The 18173-nt window shown below is 41.3% G+C and overlaps 1 protein-coding gene and 1 pseudogene across 1 annotated transcript; both read left to right on the plus strand.

Annotated features, from left to right (window-relative positions):
• The first annotated feature begins 5055 nt into the window (after positions 1 to 5055).
• The window catches only part of LOC106431051, a 33738-nt pseudogene continuing 20620 nt past the window's right edge, over positions 5056 to 18173 (plus strand).
• LOC125587691 lies at positions 15083 to 17614 on the plus strand. The gene is made up of 2 exons (XM_048758657.1): positions 15083 to 15534; positions 16305 to 17614. The coding sequence occupies exon 2, from the start codon at positions 16966 to 16968 to the stop codon at positions 17575 to 17577; it is 612 nt and encodes a 203-aa protein (XP_048614614.1). The 5' UTR covers positions 15083 to 15534; positions 16305 to 16965; the 3' UTR covers positions 17578 to 17614.

Here is an 18173-nt window from a genome sequence, read left to right on the forward strand (position 1 = left end):
TTTCTTGCCTATTGCTGCGAGAGTTTGCTTTGACGAAAGCGTTTTCTTGATGACGAGGCAAAAGTTTTTGAAGTTTGGGAGTACACGAGTATAGTATACGTACCCACTCCCCCTTTTTTTTATGAAAGAAAACGGTTGAACCGATATTTTAAAGGGTTGTGTACGTTTCTTCTTCCGAGGATTGGAATGATCAAAAATATAGGTCGATTTAAAGATGACGCTGGGACTGTAATTTGTTTTTTTTTCAGGTTGACGACTTGGAATATGTCAGTTTTAAGAAAATCTCTAGAAACGAATAGGTTTTAAGACGATGTTCGTGTCTCTAGTTCTTTCCTTCTTTAGGAAGCGAACTGAATATGCGTGGCGATCGGTTCTCGATTTTCAGAGTGTAAATAAATCAAAATAATTTATTTATGGTAAATAAATCAAAATAATCATTTTATTTATTTTATATGGTATATAATTATATTTCAACGATATTGACATAAATATATGGGGGATTTGCCAAATATGACTCAAAACTTGACTTTGATTTCAAAAGTATACCCAAACTTAAATCAAATGCAAAACTAACCTAAAAGCCTTGTGAAATTACAGTCAGCCCCTTGTGACCAAACAAAAAATCATAAGCCATTTTTACGAATATAGCCTCAGTAAGTCGTCTGAGTCGTATCAGATGCTGGAAGTCGTATGGTGTAGTTGATCTTAAAAATAATTTATAAATTTTTAAAAAAATATTTTGACAAATGAAAAATTAAAATCATGTAATTATAAACAGTTTTAAGTAATGTAAATTAAGATATAATAAAATTGAATAGTTTTTAGCATAGATGAGTGAAAGTAGTTAATCATGATATTCTTTGGTTTTATGGTTTGATAACATATGTTGGAGTATTGTACGTATTCTTAGGGTTAGATTTTGGAAAGATTGAATGTTTTTTTGAAAGATTAAATTTTTACCTATAAGTGTTTATTTTTGTGTATAGTAAACACTTTTGAAGTTTAATTTGATTTTATGAATATTTTAGTTAGTTAATTAAGTTTAGGGGTTATGTTTAGGGTCTAGACGACTAACTTGTAAGTCGTCTGGTGAATAATATAAACCAGACGACTTACATGTAACTCGTCTAGGAAGTCTTCTATTTTAGTTTTCCGCTAAAAATATTAAAGTCTTCTGGGTGACTTACAAGTAAGTCGTCTAGGAAGTCGTCTGAATCAAAAATATTTAACCTAATTGGATTTTTTGTCTCCCTATATAAAGAAAAATTTACACATTCTCTCTCCTTCTCTCAAATGGCTGCAACAAAAATGTAATGTTCATCATTCTAAAACTCTTTAACCTCTCTCTAATCTCTTTGAACTTATAAACACTAAGCTTTATATCAATTTATTGTTTTTGTCTCATATCTTTCTCACTAATTTATCTTGTTTTTGCAGGTCTTTCATCACATGGTTCTTATCATCCACTCATTTAAAGGTAGATATATCAATTTTAGATATGTATTTTGTGTGTTCTATAAAAGTAGATTTATCTAATATTCCACTCATTTTCTCTGTTTTTAAGCCATTTGAACGTTTTTGGATATGCAGGTTTTTTAGATCTGGATTTAGATATGCAGGTTTTTCAGATCTTGAAGACGTCTGAGACGACTTACCTGTTAGTCGCCTAAAATATAATGCGCTAGACGACTTCCAGGAAGTCTTCCAGACGACTTCCCGTCTGGCGGAGTCTTCTCCCATGTCTCTCCCTTTCATAACAGATATGGGCATTTTGGTAAGTTTTTATGTCTGATTTTTCTTCATTTGGTAACTTTCTGTTGTATAACTAAAACTCTCCAAACCCACTCTAATCTCTTTGACTTGAAAACACCAAACTTTATATGAAATTTTCAGTTTTGTCTCATGTCTTTCTCACTAATTTATCTTTTTTTGCAGGTATTTAATCTGATGGTTCTCATCTTCCACTCATTTAAAGGTAGATCTATTAATTTTGGATATGTATTTTTGTGTGTTCTATAAAGGTAGATTTATCTAATCTTCCACTCATTTTCTCTATTTTTAAGCCATTTGAACGTTTTTTGATATGCAGATTTTTCAGATATGGATTTGATATGCAGATTTTTCAGATCTGGAAGACTTCTGGGACGACTTACCTGTTAGTCATCTAAAATATAATGCGCTAGACGACTACCAGGAAGTCTTCCAGACGACTTCCAGGAAGTCTTCTGACGAAGTGTTCTTTCATATCAAGTGGAGTCCAAGCTTGTCTTTGTAGAGGAATGATCTATAATAGTTTTGTTTGTGGTTAGTTTTTTGATTTGCATGTCTACTCTATTAGTTGTGAATTTTTTGTAAAATCAGTAATAATGTTTTCCAAGATGTAATATATGTGCTAACAATGTGCTTACACATTTACAAATCAATGAAATAATATACTTCAATGGCCTTTTTCTTATATTTGCATCTCCCATATGCAATAATAAACTCCAATGGCCTTCTTTTCATCTTAATAAAAAAGAATGTTGGTAGCCTCATATTGATACAACATTTTAAGAAGCATTTTAACCCTTCTTCCAACTCATAACAATAATCATCATTGGTGTGTATAACAATAATACTTAAGAGATGGAAACAAACAATAGTAACTAGTCAAAGCATATCACATTTTTTACAAGTTTGTGTTGAAAAACTTAGTCAAATTTAGTAAAACTAAGGGAGAAAACATATTTTGAAAATATGAGTTTTACATATTTTGAAGTTACTTATCACTCTTAAATATACAAGTTATTCAAAAACTAGCGTAGAAGACTTCCACGGAAGTCTTCTCGGATCAGTTAGAAACTTTAATTAACGTGAATGTTTGTAACCTCATAAATATCACCAATTAAGTTATAAATTTCATTCAGTTGCTCTAATTTTGACTAATATACATGAATTAACAAAAAAAATATTAAAAAGTCTTTATAGGTTTAGAGAAAATGAAAGTTTATTAAACATTGACGCAGACGACTTCCACGGAGGTCGTCTGGACGACTTCTAGGAAGTCGTCCATTTAGGTTAGTTTTGCAGGTAAGTCGTCCACCTTTGTTTGATAAAAAAAGATCGAGACGACATACATGTAAGTCGTCTAGGGAAAACGGTTTAGTTTTGCATTTGACTGGAATGTGTCAGAAATTTGACTTTTCCTAGACGACTTACAAGTTAGTCGTCAAGTAGAAAATTAAAAAATTAATATTTTGTTTTTTCTAGATGACTAACTTGTAAGTCGTCTCAGGTTAGTTTTGCAATTGAATTATTAAACAAAAAAATTTATTTGTTTCTAGACGACTTACACGTTAATCGTCTCGATTTTTTTTCCTAGATGACTAACCTGTAAGTCGTCCAATATAAGCAAGGTTTGACAAGAATCTCGGAATAAAATCCTGGACGACTTACATGTAAGTTGTCAGACGGACGACTTCCGTGTAAGTCGTCTAGAAAAAAAATATTTTTGTTTAATATTTCAATTGCAAAACTAACCTGAGACTAGAAAAAAATAATATTATTTCTTTAATTTTCTACTGGACGACTAACTTGTAAGTCGTCAAAGAAAAGTCAAATTTCTGACACATTATTGTCAAATGCAAAACTAACCCGTTTAAATGCAAATGTAAGTCGTCTCGATTTTTTTTTATTATCAAACAAAGGTGGACGACTAACCTGTAAGTCGTCTAGAAAAAATAAATTAAAAGTCAATTGCAAAACTAACCTCTGCATTGACCAGACGACTTCCAGGTAAGTCGTCTACAGCCAGAAGACTTAGTTGTAAGTTGTCTAGATGAACATATCTGGAAAAAATCTCAATTTGATAGTTTCAACCAATGAGATAACTTGTTTAGCACACATAAGTCTTTTCCAAGCACCCAGAATCTCAAACAAAAGTGACCCACCAAGAATCACAAGCTTCAATGGCTCTATGAACCATAAAAAAATTTAGAATTAAAATCTTGAGATTTTTTTGGATTAATATGGAGAGAAAGTGAAAGAATTGTTGTTTTTAGTTGATAAGAATTGAGAAAGAAGAAGTGTAAATCGATTTAAGGTGCATTAAGAGCTTCAAATTGGTTGTTCATGGTGGTTGATGTATTGATGGCAATGACAATCTTGTAAATACATGAAGATGATGAGGTTGCGAGAGTAAAAATGTCATTTCGGAAAGAAAAAAAGAAAACGAAAGCTAATGGTATTTTAGTAAATAATGTGAACTTGTTGGGTGAATAGGGCAAAAAAAAAATCAAAAAAATTCATAGGTTAGTTTTGTGGTTGACTTCATGTTTTGAGTCAATTTTGCAAAAATCCCTAAATATATAGTATATTTTAATAAAAATATTTATCTTTGAGACTTCCTACTTATATGAATTTATTAACATATGTATATTTGATGTAACAAAAAGTTTAAACAATCAATCCCAAATGTTCCATGTGATATTTTTCGATGCAAATTTCAAACTTAAAATATTAAGGTCTCAATACTATTTCAATGCAAATTTCAAAATTAACATATTTATGTTTTTTAAATGGTACATAGTTTAATTTAAATAATATTAATATATATATATATATATATATATATTATTTAACATGAATATCTATTAAATCAAAATTCATATTAATACGATTTTATGATCATTGTATCTTTTTATAACAAAACAAATTAATATTTTTTTATTATATGGTTAATGTGATTTTTAATTTCTTTTAATAATATAAATTAAACAAAAATGAAGAAGGATACAAAAGTTGTTATCAAATTTTTAATTATTCATAATCATTAATTGTCATGTATATGTTAATCATATTAGGTGACACCGTAGCTTTTTAAGGAATAAATACACGTTTTTTATATTTTGAGTTAGTATAATGTTCATTACAATTGGATTTTTTTTACCTAAAAATTATTCAATTGATTTTTATGCTGCCACGTAAACTAAATTGACATCTTAATTTAGTGACACATTATTAAGTCTCTTTTGTAATAAGTACAAAATATATGTTACAACTTTTTAAATGATTCACAATTAATATATAGGGATTATCACGGCTAATGCATAACAAAAGTGTTTCATTTTGGTCAACAGATGTTTTATGGAGATTCAAAGGGGACAATGGAGAATTTGATGAAGGTCTTACAAGAGATGTTAAGGGCATCCTGAGCTTGTATGAAGCTGCTCACATGGGAACGACTACAGATTATATATTGGATGAAGCCTTAGGCCTCACAATACGTTACTTGGAATCGTTAGCTGCAAGTGGGACATGCAAACTTAATCTCTTAAGGCGTATACGGAATGCACTGGACCAACCGCAACATAAGAATTTGGAGATAATAGTTGCAATGGAGTATATCCAGTTGTAAGAACAAGAAGAAAATTGCAACAAGACGTTGCTAAAGTTTGCCAAACTTAATTTCAAATCCCTGCAGCTACAATACGTTCAAGAACTCAAAATTCTTTCGAAGTTTGTAACTATTCTCCTACAATAATTACTAGTTTTTATATATTATATACATTTAAGAGCTTAATACTTTAAATGTTTGGATGCAAGATGGTACAAGGAACAGTACTTTGAATCGAAGTTGCCACCTTACTACAGAGACAGATTTGTGGAAATGCACTTCGTTACGCTAACGTACTTCGAGCCAAAATACTCACGTATGAGGATTATGCTAACTAAGTTATTCACTGTTGAAATCATTCTAGACGATACGTGTGACAGATATGCTTCTCTTCGCGAGGTAGAAAGCCTCGCCAATACCCTCGAAAGGTATACTATAGACCAATTTTCATATTGATTGAGTCAGCATTTAAACATATATAAAATGGATGATGAAAATACATATTGTTAATAATGTAGGTGGAATCCTGATGATCATCATGCCATGGATGAACAGAAAGATTATTTAAAATTTGTAGTTAAATTTATATTTGATAGCTTCCAAGAGTTTGAGAGAGAAATATGCTCAGAGGCCGGAGGATCTTACAGCCTGAATACTACAATTAAAAGCGTAAGAAATAAAATTATAAGTTTTATCTGTTAAGATGATGTATTTACACTTTCTGGAGATGTGGAATAACCAATCATAAATGATTCTTGGAGGACATAGTAATAGTACAAGTTTACATTTTTGAGACATGGCAGTGCAAGACACTGGTGAGAGCCAACCTTCAACTCGCCAAATGGGCTGCATCGTATCACATTCCTAGTTTTGACGAGTACCTAGATGTTGCTGGAATCCAGATCGCTGCGTATTTTACCTTAGCATGTATTTTGATGGCTATGGAAAATATCTGCAAGAAAGAAGCTTACGAATGGTTGGAATCCAGAGACCAACTCGTGAGATTGTCATGTACAAAAATGCGAGTGATGAATGATATATATGGCTTGTAGGTAAGGAAAAATTTCCCAGTAATATATTTCGATATGTTAGTTGTTTGATAACAAAGCAAACTTAACACGTGACAATATTGTAGATGGTAAATTCGACCATCCCTCAAGGTCCGAAGAACAGACGGCCCGGCCCACATGAAGCGGATCATCGGCTCGACACGGCGGTTTGAAGGGTTGATCTCTCGGCGTAATGTGAGAGAGCTTTCGATGGGCTTCTCGACTAAATGCCCCGAGGAAACGACTCCACGAGACAACGTGGGCTTATCGGCCCAGCGAGTTAAAGCCCACAAAGACGACATAAACTAGGCGGCTAGATTAGGGTTTTACCTTTGTCATCTCGCCTTGTTGTATCTCTCCGGTAAAGCCTTCTAGGCTCCGGTACCTTTCTTTTCAAGCATCTCCTTTCCTTGTAACCAACGAAACGCTCTTCTGACCATTAATAAGACGTCTTTGCTTAGCCCACATCTAAAAACTGAACGTTCTCTCGTTCCGTACCATTTCCCGATCAAACAGTTGGCGCCCACCGTGGGGCCTTTAGCAAAGTAACGTCGACAAGATGGCGACGAGTAACGACGGCTCTTCCTCTGGAGAAGATCGTGAAGCCGCTGAAGTAACGCCGGCGTCTTTCCCTGTGACTCCGACACCACTCCAACCCACTTCAATAGAAACTATCATGGCGCGCCTTGCGCAGCAAGATGCAGCCCATAAAGCGGTGACCGACCAAATCGCAGCACTCGCAAAGATCTTATCCCCCCTCGCTGCAAACGTGGAAGCTTTGACGGTGCAGTACCGAAGACATCTGTTTAACACAGAGAGAGCGACTGGTGCAGCACCAACGCAGACTGCCAACCAAGATGTCACCGATGATGACGTGGCCCAAACCCCGGTGGGTTTTGATGCGCAGACGATAAACGAGCTCGCCGCGCTGAAACAGTCGGTGCTGGATATAAACTCCAAGATTCATCATGTCACCACGTCCGCCCCTCAGATCGAGCGAGTCCTAGCAGAATCTCTCCGGACACCGTTCACCGAAAAGATAACGAAGGTTCGCCTCCGAAAGATGGAAAAGCTCCGTCTTCCAACCTTCGACGGTGTATCCGACTCTTCTGCTCACGTCACATCCTTCAATATCGCGATGCGACGCGCGAACCTCTATGATGAGGAAAAAGACGCCGGCTTTTGTCAACTTTTCGTCGAAACCCTAGAAGGTATCGCTCTTAACTGGTTCACCGGTCTTCAGGAGAACTCCGTTGATAGTTTTCACGACCTCTCGACGGCTTTCCTCAAAAATTACATCATGTTCCCTCGACAAAAAGCCACCGCCACGGATCTTTGGAATCTCAACCACGCGAACGGGCAGAGCTTGAAAGATTTTATGGAGAAGTTCAAATCCATTGTCCCGAAAGTCGACGTACCAGATCATATAGCCGTGGAGTCGTTGATGAACACCCTCCACATTAAATCACCATTTCGGGCCGATCTTTACCGACACCCGACGAGATCAGTACCAGATACCATCTCTCGATCCAATAACTTCATTTGAATGGAGGAGGATACTAGGGCCAAGGCGGCCAAAGAAGCTGCAGGGAAACAGACTCCCGCCCGGACGAACGACGCTCGTCAAGAACCGTGCCAACATTCCACAAGTGGCAAGCCTAACCAGAAGAAGGGCTACATGAATGCTATAGACGACGGCGAACCATCGGGTTCCGCCGTGATGGCGCGAGAGAAGGGGTGGAATCATTGGGATCGAGATACCAACCAGCCAAAGTCTAGCTCCCCCGAACCAGCAAACTCGAACACCGTCGAGCCGAGTAAATGGTGTTCCTATCATGAGGTCAAATCACATGATACGAAGGATTGCAAAGTCTTATACGGACACTACCTCAAATCCATCGAAAGCGGGAAAATCGAGATTGAATCTCTGCAGAAGCCGAAAAACAATAAGAGTTGGAGCAAAAACAAAGCGAAGAAGATTCAGAAGTCTCAAGCAAAAGCCCCTCAAATAGAAGAGCAAACTAATCCAGAGAAAGCCACAGTAAACAATCTCAACCTCGAAGGCGAATCAACTGATGAAGAACCGGCGACGGGTGGAAATGATACTCCCCCGACAGGCTGATTCCTCGGATGACGAAATTCCGCCGGTACAAACGGACTTGCGCGAAAAATTGGGCAGAAAAACAGATTCTAAGGACTTACGCACATTTCTGAAGCGGAAGGCCGAAATGGTACAAAAGAACGAGGCAGACCTCAGGACGTCCCTCGACGAGTCTAAAGCAAGAAAGACTACCCGCACCGAAGCTGCTCTACACCTTCAACCTCAACCCGCAGATTTACGTGAGCAGATCAACTCCAAAGCCGAAGACTTGCGCGCCAAGCTTAGTCAGCCCAAGCAACATGAATTGCGACCGTGCTTCGAAGCGAAACGACAAGCGCAATGGGAATTGATGAAAGTTACGAACACCCCGCACCTCAACGTCATAATGGGTGGTTCACCTCCTTGCGGGGACTCGGTAAGAGCAGTTCAAGATTACAGGCGACAAGCCATCACCGCCCAAAAGTGGCCTTCGCAAGTCGAAGCAGACCATCAAATCTCTTTCTCGGCGGCCGACACTCACGGCATCAGCATGCCGCATAATGACCCACTCCTAATCGATATCGGAATTGGCGAATGCGAGGTCACGAAGGTTCTCGTCGACACAGGAAGCTCAGTCGACCTTATCTTTCGGGACATGCTTGACAAGATGGGAGTCGACCTGCGCGACATGAAGCCCTCCTCACGCATTCTCACGGGATTCAATGGCTCCTCGGAACAGATGATTGGGATAATTCGTCTCCCAGTTTACGCAGGTGATGTGACCCGCACTGTTAAGTTCTCTGTTATCCGGGCTAGGGCGCCCTACAACGCAATCCTCGGTACGCCTTGGTTACACTCGATGAAAGCCATTCCCTCCACCTATCACCAATGCGTTAAGTTCCCTGGGAAAGATGGAACGACGCAGACGATCCGCGGGGACCAACGGGCCGCGAGAGAGCTAATTATCGCCGCGGTCAAGGTACAACAATCACCTTCTCTCGTCAACGCAGTCACCAAACCAATACATAAGATCTACCCTCAGAAGGAAGAAATCCACGAGGTTCCCATCGATGGAGCTGACCCATCGAAGGTCGTGCGCATTGGCGCTTATCTCTCCGACGATCTGCAGTCATTAATCATTTCTTTTCTCAAAGAGAATGCCTCAACCTTTGGATGGGTAACTTCTGATATGAAGGGTATAGACCCCGCAATAACATCTCACGAATTAAACGTCGATCCGACGTTCAAGCCTATTCGACAGAAGAGGCGGAAGCTCGGACCCGAACGGTCCAAAGCAGTAAATGAGGAAGTTGACAGGTTGCTCAACGCAGGTTTCATCACCAAAGTACGGTACCCGGAGTGGCTAGCAAACCCCGTCGTCGTTAAAAAGTAAAACGGGAAATGGCGCATTTGTGTTGACTTCACGGATTTGAACAAAGCATGTCCAAAAGACAGTTACCCTCTCCCGCATATCGACCGTCTGGGGGAGACGACTGCCGGCAACGAGCTCCTAGAATTTATGGACGCTTTTTCCGGATACAATCAAATCATGATGCTACGGACGATCGCGAGAAAACGGCGTTCATAACGGACAGAGTGACGTATTGCTACAAGGTCATGCCTTTCGGCTTAAAGAACGCAGGAGCGACTTACCAGCGTCTGGTCAATAGAATGTTTTCCGACAAACTTGATGATATGCTGGTCAAATCACTTCACGCCAAGGACCATCTCAACCATTTAGGAGACTGCTTCAAAACGCTGAACGAGTACGGGATGAAGCTCAACCCAGCGAAATGAACCTTCGGCGTCACGTCTGGAGAGTTCCTAGGTTACATTGTCACACAGCGAGGCATCGAAGCAAACCAAAAACAAATAACGGCAATCCTCGATCTCCCTAGCCCGAAGAACACCCGCGAGGTTCAGCGTTTAACCGGAAGGATTGCAGCACTAAACAGGTTCATCTCAAGATCCACAGACAAGTGCCCCCCGTTCTATGAACTCCTGCGAGGAAATAAGAGATTCGTCTGGGACGAAAAAATGCGAGGAAGTCTTCAATCAACTCAAGCATTACCTAACGACACCTCCAGTTCTGTCGAAGCCCGAAGTTAGGGACACTCTATCCTTATACATTGCCGTCACCTCCTCGGCCGTTAGCAGCGTCCTAATACGAGAAGACCGTGGCGAACAGAAACCTATTTTCTACACCAGTAAGCGGATGATGGAACCGGAAACGAGATACCCAACCTTGGAAAAGATGGCCCTCGCTATCATCACTTCGGCAAGAAAACTCAGACCTTATTTCCAATCGCACACAATCGAGGTGCTCTCCAACCAGCCCCTTAGGACGGTAATGCAAAATACCAACCAATCAGGAAGGCTAACAAAGTGGGCAGTTGAGCTTAGCGAACACGACATCGTGTACAAGAACCGCACAGCAGCTAAGTCGCAAGTTCTTGCTGATTTCCTGATCGAGCTAACGCCGGAGCTAGAACAAGATCTTGTGCTGCCAAGTCTGAACTGGATACTGCATATAGATGGTTCATCTACGAACAAAGGTTCAGGGGCAGGCGTACAACTCTAGTCACCGACAGGCGAACTAATCCGACAGTCGTTCAGTTTTGATTTTCCGGCGTCCAACAACGAAGCCGAATACGAGTCTCTCATCGCAGGCCTTCGTCTCGCAAAAGCAGTAAAAGCTAAACGAGTCAACGCATACTGTGACTCCCAACTCGTGGTGAGTCAATTTCTCGGAGACTACGACGTCAGGAACGACAGAATGGATGCTTACACAGGATTTTGAATTCTTCGAGCTAACGAAAGTCCCTCGTGGAGAGAACGTATGTGCGGACGCACTCGCAGCCCTTGGGAGTAAGCTACACGATCAGGTGAAAAGGACAATCCCAATACATAGGGTTGAAAAGCCAAGCATCAGCCCACCGACGGAACAACTTGCCATTGCAGCATGTATCACCGACGCCATGGACATCGACGAAGGGGAACCTCGCACAACGGAAGGGCAACTCGAAGATTGGCGAACGGAATTCATCGCTTACCTATCCGACGGGATACTACCTACAGAGAAATGGGAAGCAAGACAACTCAAAAGATGCAGTGCGCATTACGTTGTCATGGATGGAACACTCCATCGATGGACTGCAACTAAAGTACTCCTTAGGTGTATCTTTGGAGACGAAACAAGGCTGGTCATGGCCGAAACCCATGAAGGAGCAGCAGGCAATCATTCAGGAGGACGAGCTCTCGCATTAAAAGTGAAAAGCCTCGGTTTCTATTGGCCAACAATGAACGCGGATTGCGAATCCTATGTCAAGAAATGCGATAAGTGCCAGCGACACGCTTCAACCATACACAGCCCGACGGAATTGCTCCATACCTTGACGGTGCCATACCCCTTCATGCGATGGGGAATGGATATCATCGGGCCAATGCCGAGCTCTCGACAGAAGAGATTCATCCAAGTCTTAACAGATTACTTCACTTAATGGGTGGAAGGAGAAGCCTACGCCAGCACTACCGACAAGGACGTGCAGAAGTTCGTCTGGAAAAACATCATCTGCAGGCACGGGCTCCCATATAAGATAGTCACAGACAACGGATCCCAATTTATCTCCCACAACTTCAAAGAGTTCTGCGACAGATGGAGAATTCGGCTCAACATGTCCACACCGAGAAACCCGCAGAGCAACGGTCAAGCCGAGTCCACTAACAAGACAATCATCGACAGGCTCAAGAAACGACTCGACTTGAAGAAGGGTTGCTGGGCCGACGAACTGGATGGGGTCCTCTGGTCCCATAGAACAACACCTCGTGGAGCAACGAAAGCCACCCCCTTCTCGATGGCCCACGGGGTCGAAGCAATGGCACCTGCTGAGGTAAACGTGACGAGTTTACGACGTTCCAAAATGCCGCAGAACATCGACCTTAACCAAGGTATGCTCCTCGACGCACTGGATGATATAGAAGAAAGACGCGACCAAGCATTGCTTCGAATCCAATACTATCAGCACCAGATCGAAAGCTACTACAACAAGAAGGTTAAGTCCCGCCCCCTCGAATTGGGAAATCTGGTCCTCCGGAAGGTGTTCGAAAACACTAGGGAATGGAAAGCCAGAAAACTCGGAGCCAACTGGGAAGGACCCTACAAGATCATCGAGGTCGTGAAACTTGGAGTCTACCACCTCGAAACTTCAACCGGCGAAATGGTACAACGAGCCTGGAACTCGAAGCACCTTCGCCTCTTCCACAACTAAAAGTAGCAAAAGACAGGTGAACGACCAACGGTCACGTTCACTCTAAAAAAAAAAAAAAAAAAAACCCCGAGTAAATGCGCTCTCAGCCACTTTTACTCGGAAAACAAAGAACTACGAATGGCTTGATCTTCCACAAAAGAGGTACGTAGGCAGCCTTAACGGGTCCAGCTATAATCAAAACAAAAAAAAATATACTTCCCCGAGAAGTCGCGCTTCCCCGAGAAGTCGTACAACCCATGCGATACCTACGTGAGTTCGCCCCGGCATCTCGAAACAAACGTACCAGTACTCGCACCCCACGGCCGAGTATGTCCTGATCAGACACATACTCGCGGGAATCCGGTCATAATCGTAGTATTAACTAATATGCCCGAGATGATGACTCCTATCCATCTCATGGTTTGCTAAGTAAGGTTTGGCCGACCGAATGCTTAGAAATTACTTAGAGATCGAGTTAGGAACGGTTGTCGTTTAAAAGATGTTTTTCACGGTCTAAAGTAATCCCATATTGACTCATATCTAGTCGGCGTACGTCAAGCAAACAAGGGAACTTGACAAAAAGACCAAACAAAACTCGAACAAGAGTTATTGAAATTAACAGCCCGTACTATATCGTTATCTCGATACGGCGCGAAGTCACACACTCTATAATCATTTCCATATTTCTTGCAACTCCCCGATCTTCTCTCACGACGAGATCAGTACCGAACACTCAAAAAGAAAGCGAGACGAGTGATGCAGGATTCGTAAAGAGAAGAAATAAATAGAGTCTTAAAAAAAAGGACAAAGGACCACACCAAGCCAAGTCGTAATACATCAAGAGCAAGAGTGCCGTGAAATGTTTAAAAGAAACAAAGCGACAAAGTTACTCCTCGGGGTCTTCAGCCCGCTCCTGCGCAACGGTTCCACCACTAAGGAACGGCTTCGAAGGATCAACACGCACCAACCGCTCCGCATCGACGCCCTCAACACAAATTGTCGCCTCGCCTTCACGAACCTCTGGCTGACTTTCGGGAGGGTGAGCTTCGGAACCAGTCTTCTCTCCACTATGCTCCTTATTAACCGCCTCACCGCCATCATCTTTATCCAACCCTTCACCCTGATTACCCTCTGGGTTCGAAACAGAGGAGTCGGAGATCTCAAAGACATCCTTCCCGATGGACTTCGTTCCCTCATCAAGAGCTTCAGAAGCGAGGGCCGGCGCATCAGCTTTCGACGATCCATCCCCTGCGGAACGAGATGGAGCGATCGAGGCTCCGGGAAGATTAGCGGGGCTTCGGAGAACTACATCAGTCCTCGGATCAACCAGCTCTGCGTTGGATCCATATGGGTCAAGGCCCACAAAAGTTCGCATATCAACGAACTGAGAATCAAGGTGAAGTGGAGAAAGAGTCAAGTCAATCTCTGGGATCTCGCCGGGATCAAGTTTCGAGGCTTCTTCCTCGAACTGCTTCTCGCGGGCTGCGAACGTATCAATGACATCTTGAGGGATATCACGACCACCAGCCTTTAAAGCCTCAAGGCATCTCTTAGTTCCAAACGCCTGGCTCTGAAGGAACCGTGCTGTGTCGAAAGGGCCGCGGCGAGTCCACCATTCGCGCAGATTTCCGAAGTTCCTGTTGGATTTCGCGATCATCTCGGTCTAAACCCTCATCCTCTCCTTCGTAACCTCATAGACACGCGAATCCCTAAGCCGACCCAACTCTTTCTTATGTTCTTCGGCTTTGACCCCCATATCTTCCATCAGACTGGCCTTCCGAGACTCCAAAGTCGCAATGGTCACATTAGCGACGGAGAGTTCGGCCTCGACCGCGTCAGCTCGCTCCCGCTGAATCTTCTTCCGAGTAATCGCTCGTTCTCTCTTCTCGGCCATCCTCACGAACTCATCCCTCCATTCCGCTTTCTTCCGGCGGAGAAGCTTACCCTTGGCCGCCACTGTAATATCCCATCTTCCTGAGAAAGAATTATTTTTAAGTAAATAATTCAAATAAATTTATTTTGGAGAATTTATTACGAGTTCGTAATTTATTTTTTCTGGAGAAAAAATACAAAGCTAAAAACAAGAAGTGATCGATGCATTGAAAGTAAGTTAGTAGCTTAATTGGATAATTAAGCTATTTCTTTTAAAAAGAGAGAGGTGATCTATGAGAATGGTGTTTTGATCACTAAGTTTGGGTTAATTAATCAAGCTGAGAAGAAAAGAGGAGATAAAGAAATATTTTATATTTCTTATGGCTTGGTTGCAATCAACGTGTTTTATGGGAAGAAAAGGAGAATTACTCGTACAGTCTTGCTTTGTCATCACCAGGTGTCTAAACAAGAAATGAAGAAAATAAATAATATGCTTACTCATGCTTATGAGTATCACGTGGCCAACTTGGAAGCAAATGACTTACCTGAGTCATTGTCTTGGAAACGTGGCCAAAGATGGGAGGGGGAGTGTGTGATACTTGTCACCACCTCATAGATCTTGTTTAACTATAAAAGGAAGGTCAACCTCTTCCATTTCCACACTTACGTGACCAAGAGAGAAGAGAGGAGAGCAAGAAGAGAAAAGAAATAAAGAGAAGAAAGAAAAGAAGAAAAAAATAGAAAAAGAAAATAAATAATTTAAGGAGCTGTTTAGAGAGTTGCTTGGAGAAGCAAGACGTGTTACAAGATTGCGGGATTAACGGTACAAAATCAAGACGAAGATTTGGAGGGAATAAAAAGAGTTTGGTCGACTTCCGGAATCAGAAAGTTGAGCCACATCGGTTAATCACTGTGAGTCACGGTTAATTGTTTGTTAACGAATTTTTAATGCAGGTTCCTGACATCGGAGACGGCTTCCGAGCTAGGATAGTCAGACCGGTCTAGGTGTCAGTTTTTGGATCCGAGGTTTGAGACGATGTCTCGACTAAGTGGATAGCAAGACTAGTCTAAGCACCCGAGTTATTGTGATTGTGTGATTATTATATGTTGTTATTGTATGTACCTCGTGTTGGTACTGTTGTGTGAGAACCTCGTGGTGGTTCTAGTAGTAGTTTGCAGGTCATTGCTTCCTCAAATGGTACCACTAGGCCGGTCGTGGTCCAGAAAGTGGTGGGCTCGGTTTAAGTTGGCTTGATCACCAAGGCCGAGTGTCACACGTGGATGTGACAGCCCCCGGCGAGTCCGATAGAGGACCGGGGCAAGGCGATTCCGATTGAGGACCGTGACCGGGTGATTCCCGAGCGCCTACGCCTGTGTGGTGTAATAGTGAAGGGATTGCCGGGGTCCCTTATGTGGAGGAAGAATGATTCTGTTGGGCCCTAAGAGTATATATATATGGTTGATTGATGTGACACTCATAAAAAGTGTTTTGAATTATTATGGTTTAATGGTTTATTGCTTAAATCGGTCATGCTTTGTTATCTTGAATATTGATTGTTGAACTATCCGTCTTGCTTGTGTTTGGAGTTGGGTTTAGAATGACGGGTAGTTGTATATGCTAGATAGGGAACCCTGGCTAACTGAGTGAAACTAGTTCACTCACTCCTCACATCCTTTTGCAGGTGACCAGTAGAGAGGATCGTAGCACTCGCGGAACTGTAGGAGCTGGTGTAGATTGATAATCTTTTGCTAAAGACTCGTTTTCAAGATATATGAATGTATGTTTTACTTTCGACTGCGTCCATGGACCCTATGTATAATATTTTGGTTTTGTGAACTTCATGTTTTATATATATGAAATAAAGTATGTTTTATATTCTTGACGTGTTGAATCTGATATTAGGTTAGTCCAATCTAACACAACTCTATTACTCGGTACGGGTTGCAAAGCCTCACGCCGAAGATTAGAGGAAACGAGTTTTGAATGGATATTCTGGGTTACAGAATTATGTTTTGTGGCTTGGAAAGTCTATTCTAAACCCGTTGTGACACTTCCGGACTTGGCAGAGGAAGGTCGTTCGAGCATGTTCTTGTTTGATTGTTGCCCGCCTGACTGACCGATGTCTAAAACCAGTTCGGGGGTGTTACAGAGGTGGTATCAGAGCATGGTTTAGATCATGCGGTCAAGCACATACTTTCCATGTTTTATCGAGTCAAATGTGTCGCAAAAGATGTATTAGGAAACCAGCAGAGTTCCGCTCTAATTAGTATTCTAAATAGGAATTCCCTGTTTGTGGATTGCAGATGGCATGGCGGGGAAGGAGTGATGGGGGACAAGATTAGATGCTGGGTATAGACAGAGTCTCAAGAAGAAGAGGATTAGGATATGAATCCGAGGGAAGGGTGCAAACACTGGCGCATACCAACCAAGGATCCAGTGAAGAAAACGCAAGAAGAAACAACAATCTGTTTGGACATAATCAAGAGATACCACCAGAAGAAAACTTTCAACCAAACCGTACTGTAAGGGGAAGACCAGAAATAGATGATAGCGAGTCAAGTGTCCAAGGACCAAGACCAATAAGGCGGAACAACCCGATTGAACCAGAAGTTCATGATCAACCACAACAAGGAGTAGGAATGGAGCACACTTTGAAGATGCTTCATGACGTGATAGCGAGGTCCCTACAACAACCTCAAGTGCAACCACTACCAGTCATGCCACCACAACCTACAGTGGCTACACCAATGTTACCGTTGATAACTGCCATGAAGAATATGAAGACACCCCATTTTGAAGGAGGGACAGATCCATTTGAAGCCGACCAATGGCTTCGAACCGTTGAGAAAAACTTTGAGACGCTGACGTGTTCCGAGGAGTCTAAGAAAAAGATGGCGGTGTATTATGATAATAGGGTTTTTGCCTATTGCAAATGTTGTAGTATAGTGGGGTGAATGTCGAACCAGTCCTAGTGATGTGAATCAGTGAGAATACAAGTCATTTCTTAAGCTAAGCAGATTCAATAGTGGTGAGTGTGTGACAAGTAACAATAGCAAACAGAGCAATACAACAAGGTTTTAATCAATTTAGACAAGTGAATCCATGGGTATTGGGAATTGACTTCAAGTAACTAAGATCCAATCTAGGTAACAAGCTTTCAATCAAAGTAATCTCTTAAGTCTAAACACAATTTTAGACAAGTCCTATGTCTAGGTAAATGTCCATTTGCTTAGAAATCATTAAACATCAAATGTCTTTGGCTTAATTCAATCAAGCAATCCTTAAGTTCAAGTTTAATAACTATCTAGCAATTTTAACATCAAGTGTCCTTGGCTAATCTCACTAGAGCTTAGTTGAGTTGATTCAAACACTTCATCTTATCATGTCTGATGAGAAGTGTTTAGAAATCAGGTTTAGAGTGATCAAGACTAAACAAGCATTAAAAATACTCAACAAGCAAGTTCATACAAGGATCTAATACAATAACACCATAGATCTTCACTAAGTTACTCTAATCTCCCTAACCCATGAATTCTTAAGGAAACTACTC

The sequence above is a fragment of the Brassica napus genome, chromosome C5 (assembly GCF_020379485.1).
Source record: "Brassica napus cultivar Da-Ae chromosome C5, Da-Ae, whole genome shotgun sequence".
Taxonomy (NCBI): Eukaryota; Viridiplantae; Streptophyta; class Magnoliopsida; order Brassicales; family Brassicaceae; genus Brassica; species Brassica napus.

Coding starts and splice junctions, on each gene's coding strand:
- LOC125587691 (XM_048758657.1), top strand. CDS start 16,966: ATGCTGGGTATAGACAGAGTCTCAAGAAGAAGAGGATTAGGATATGAA.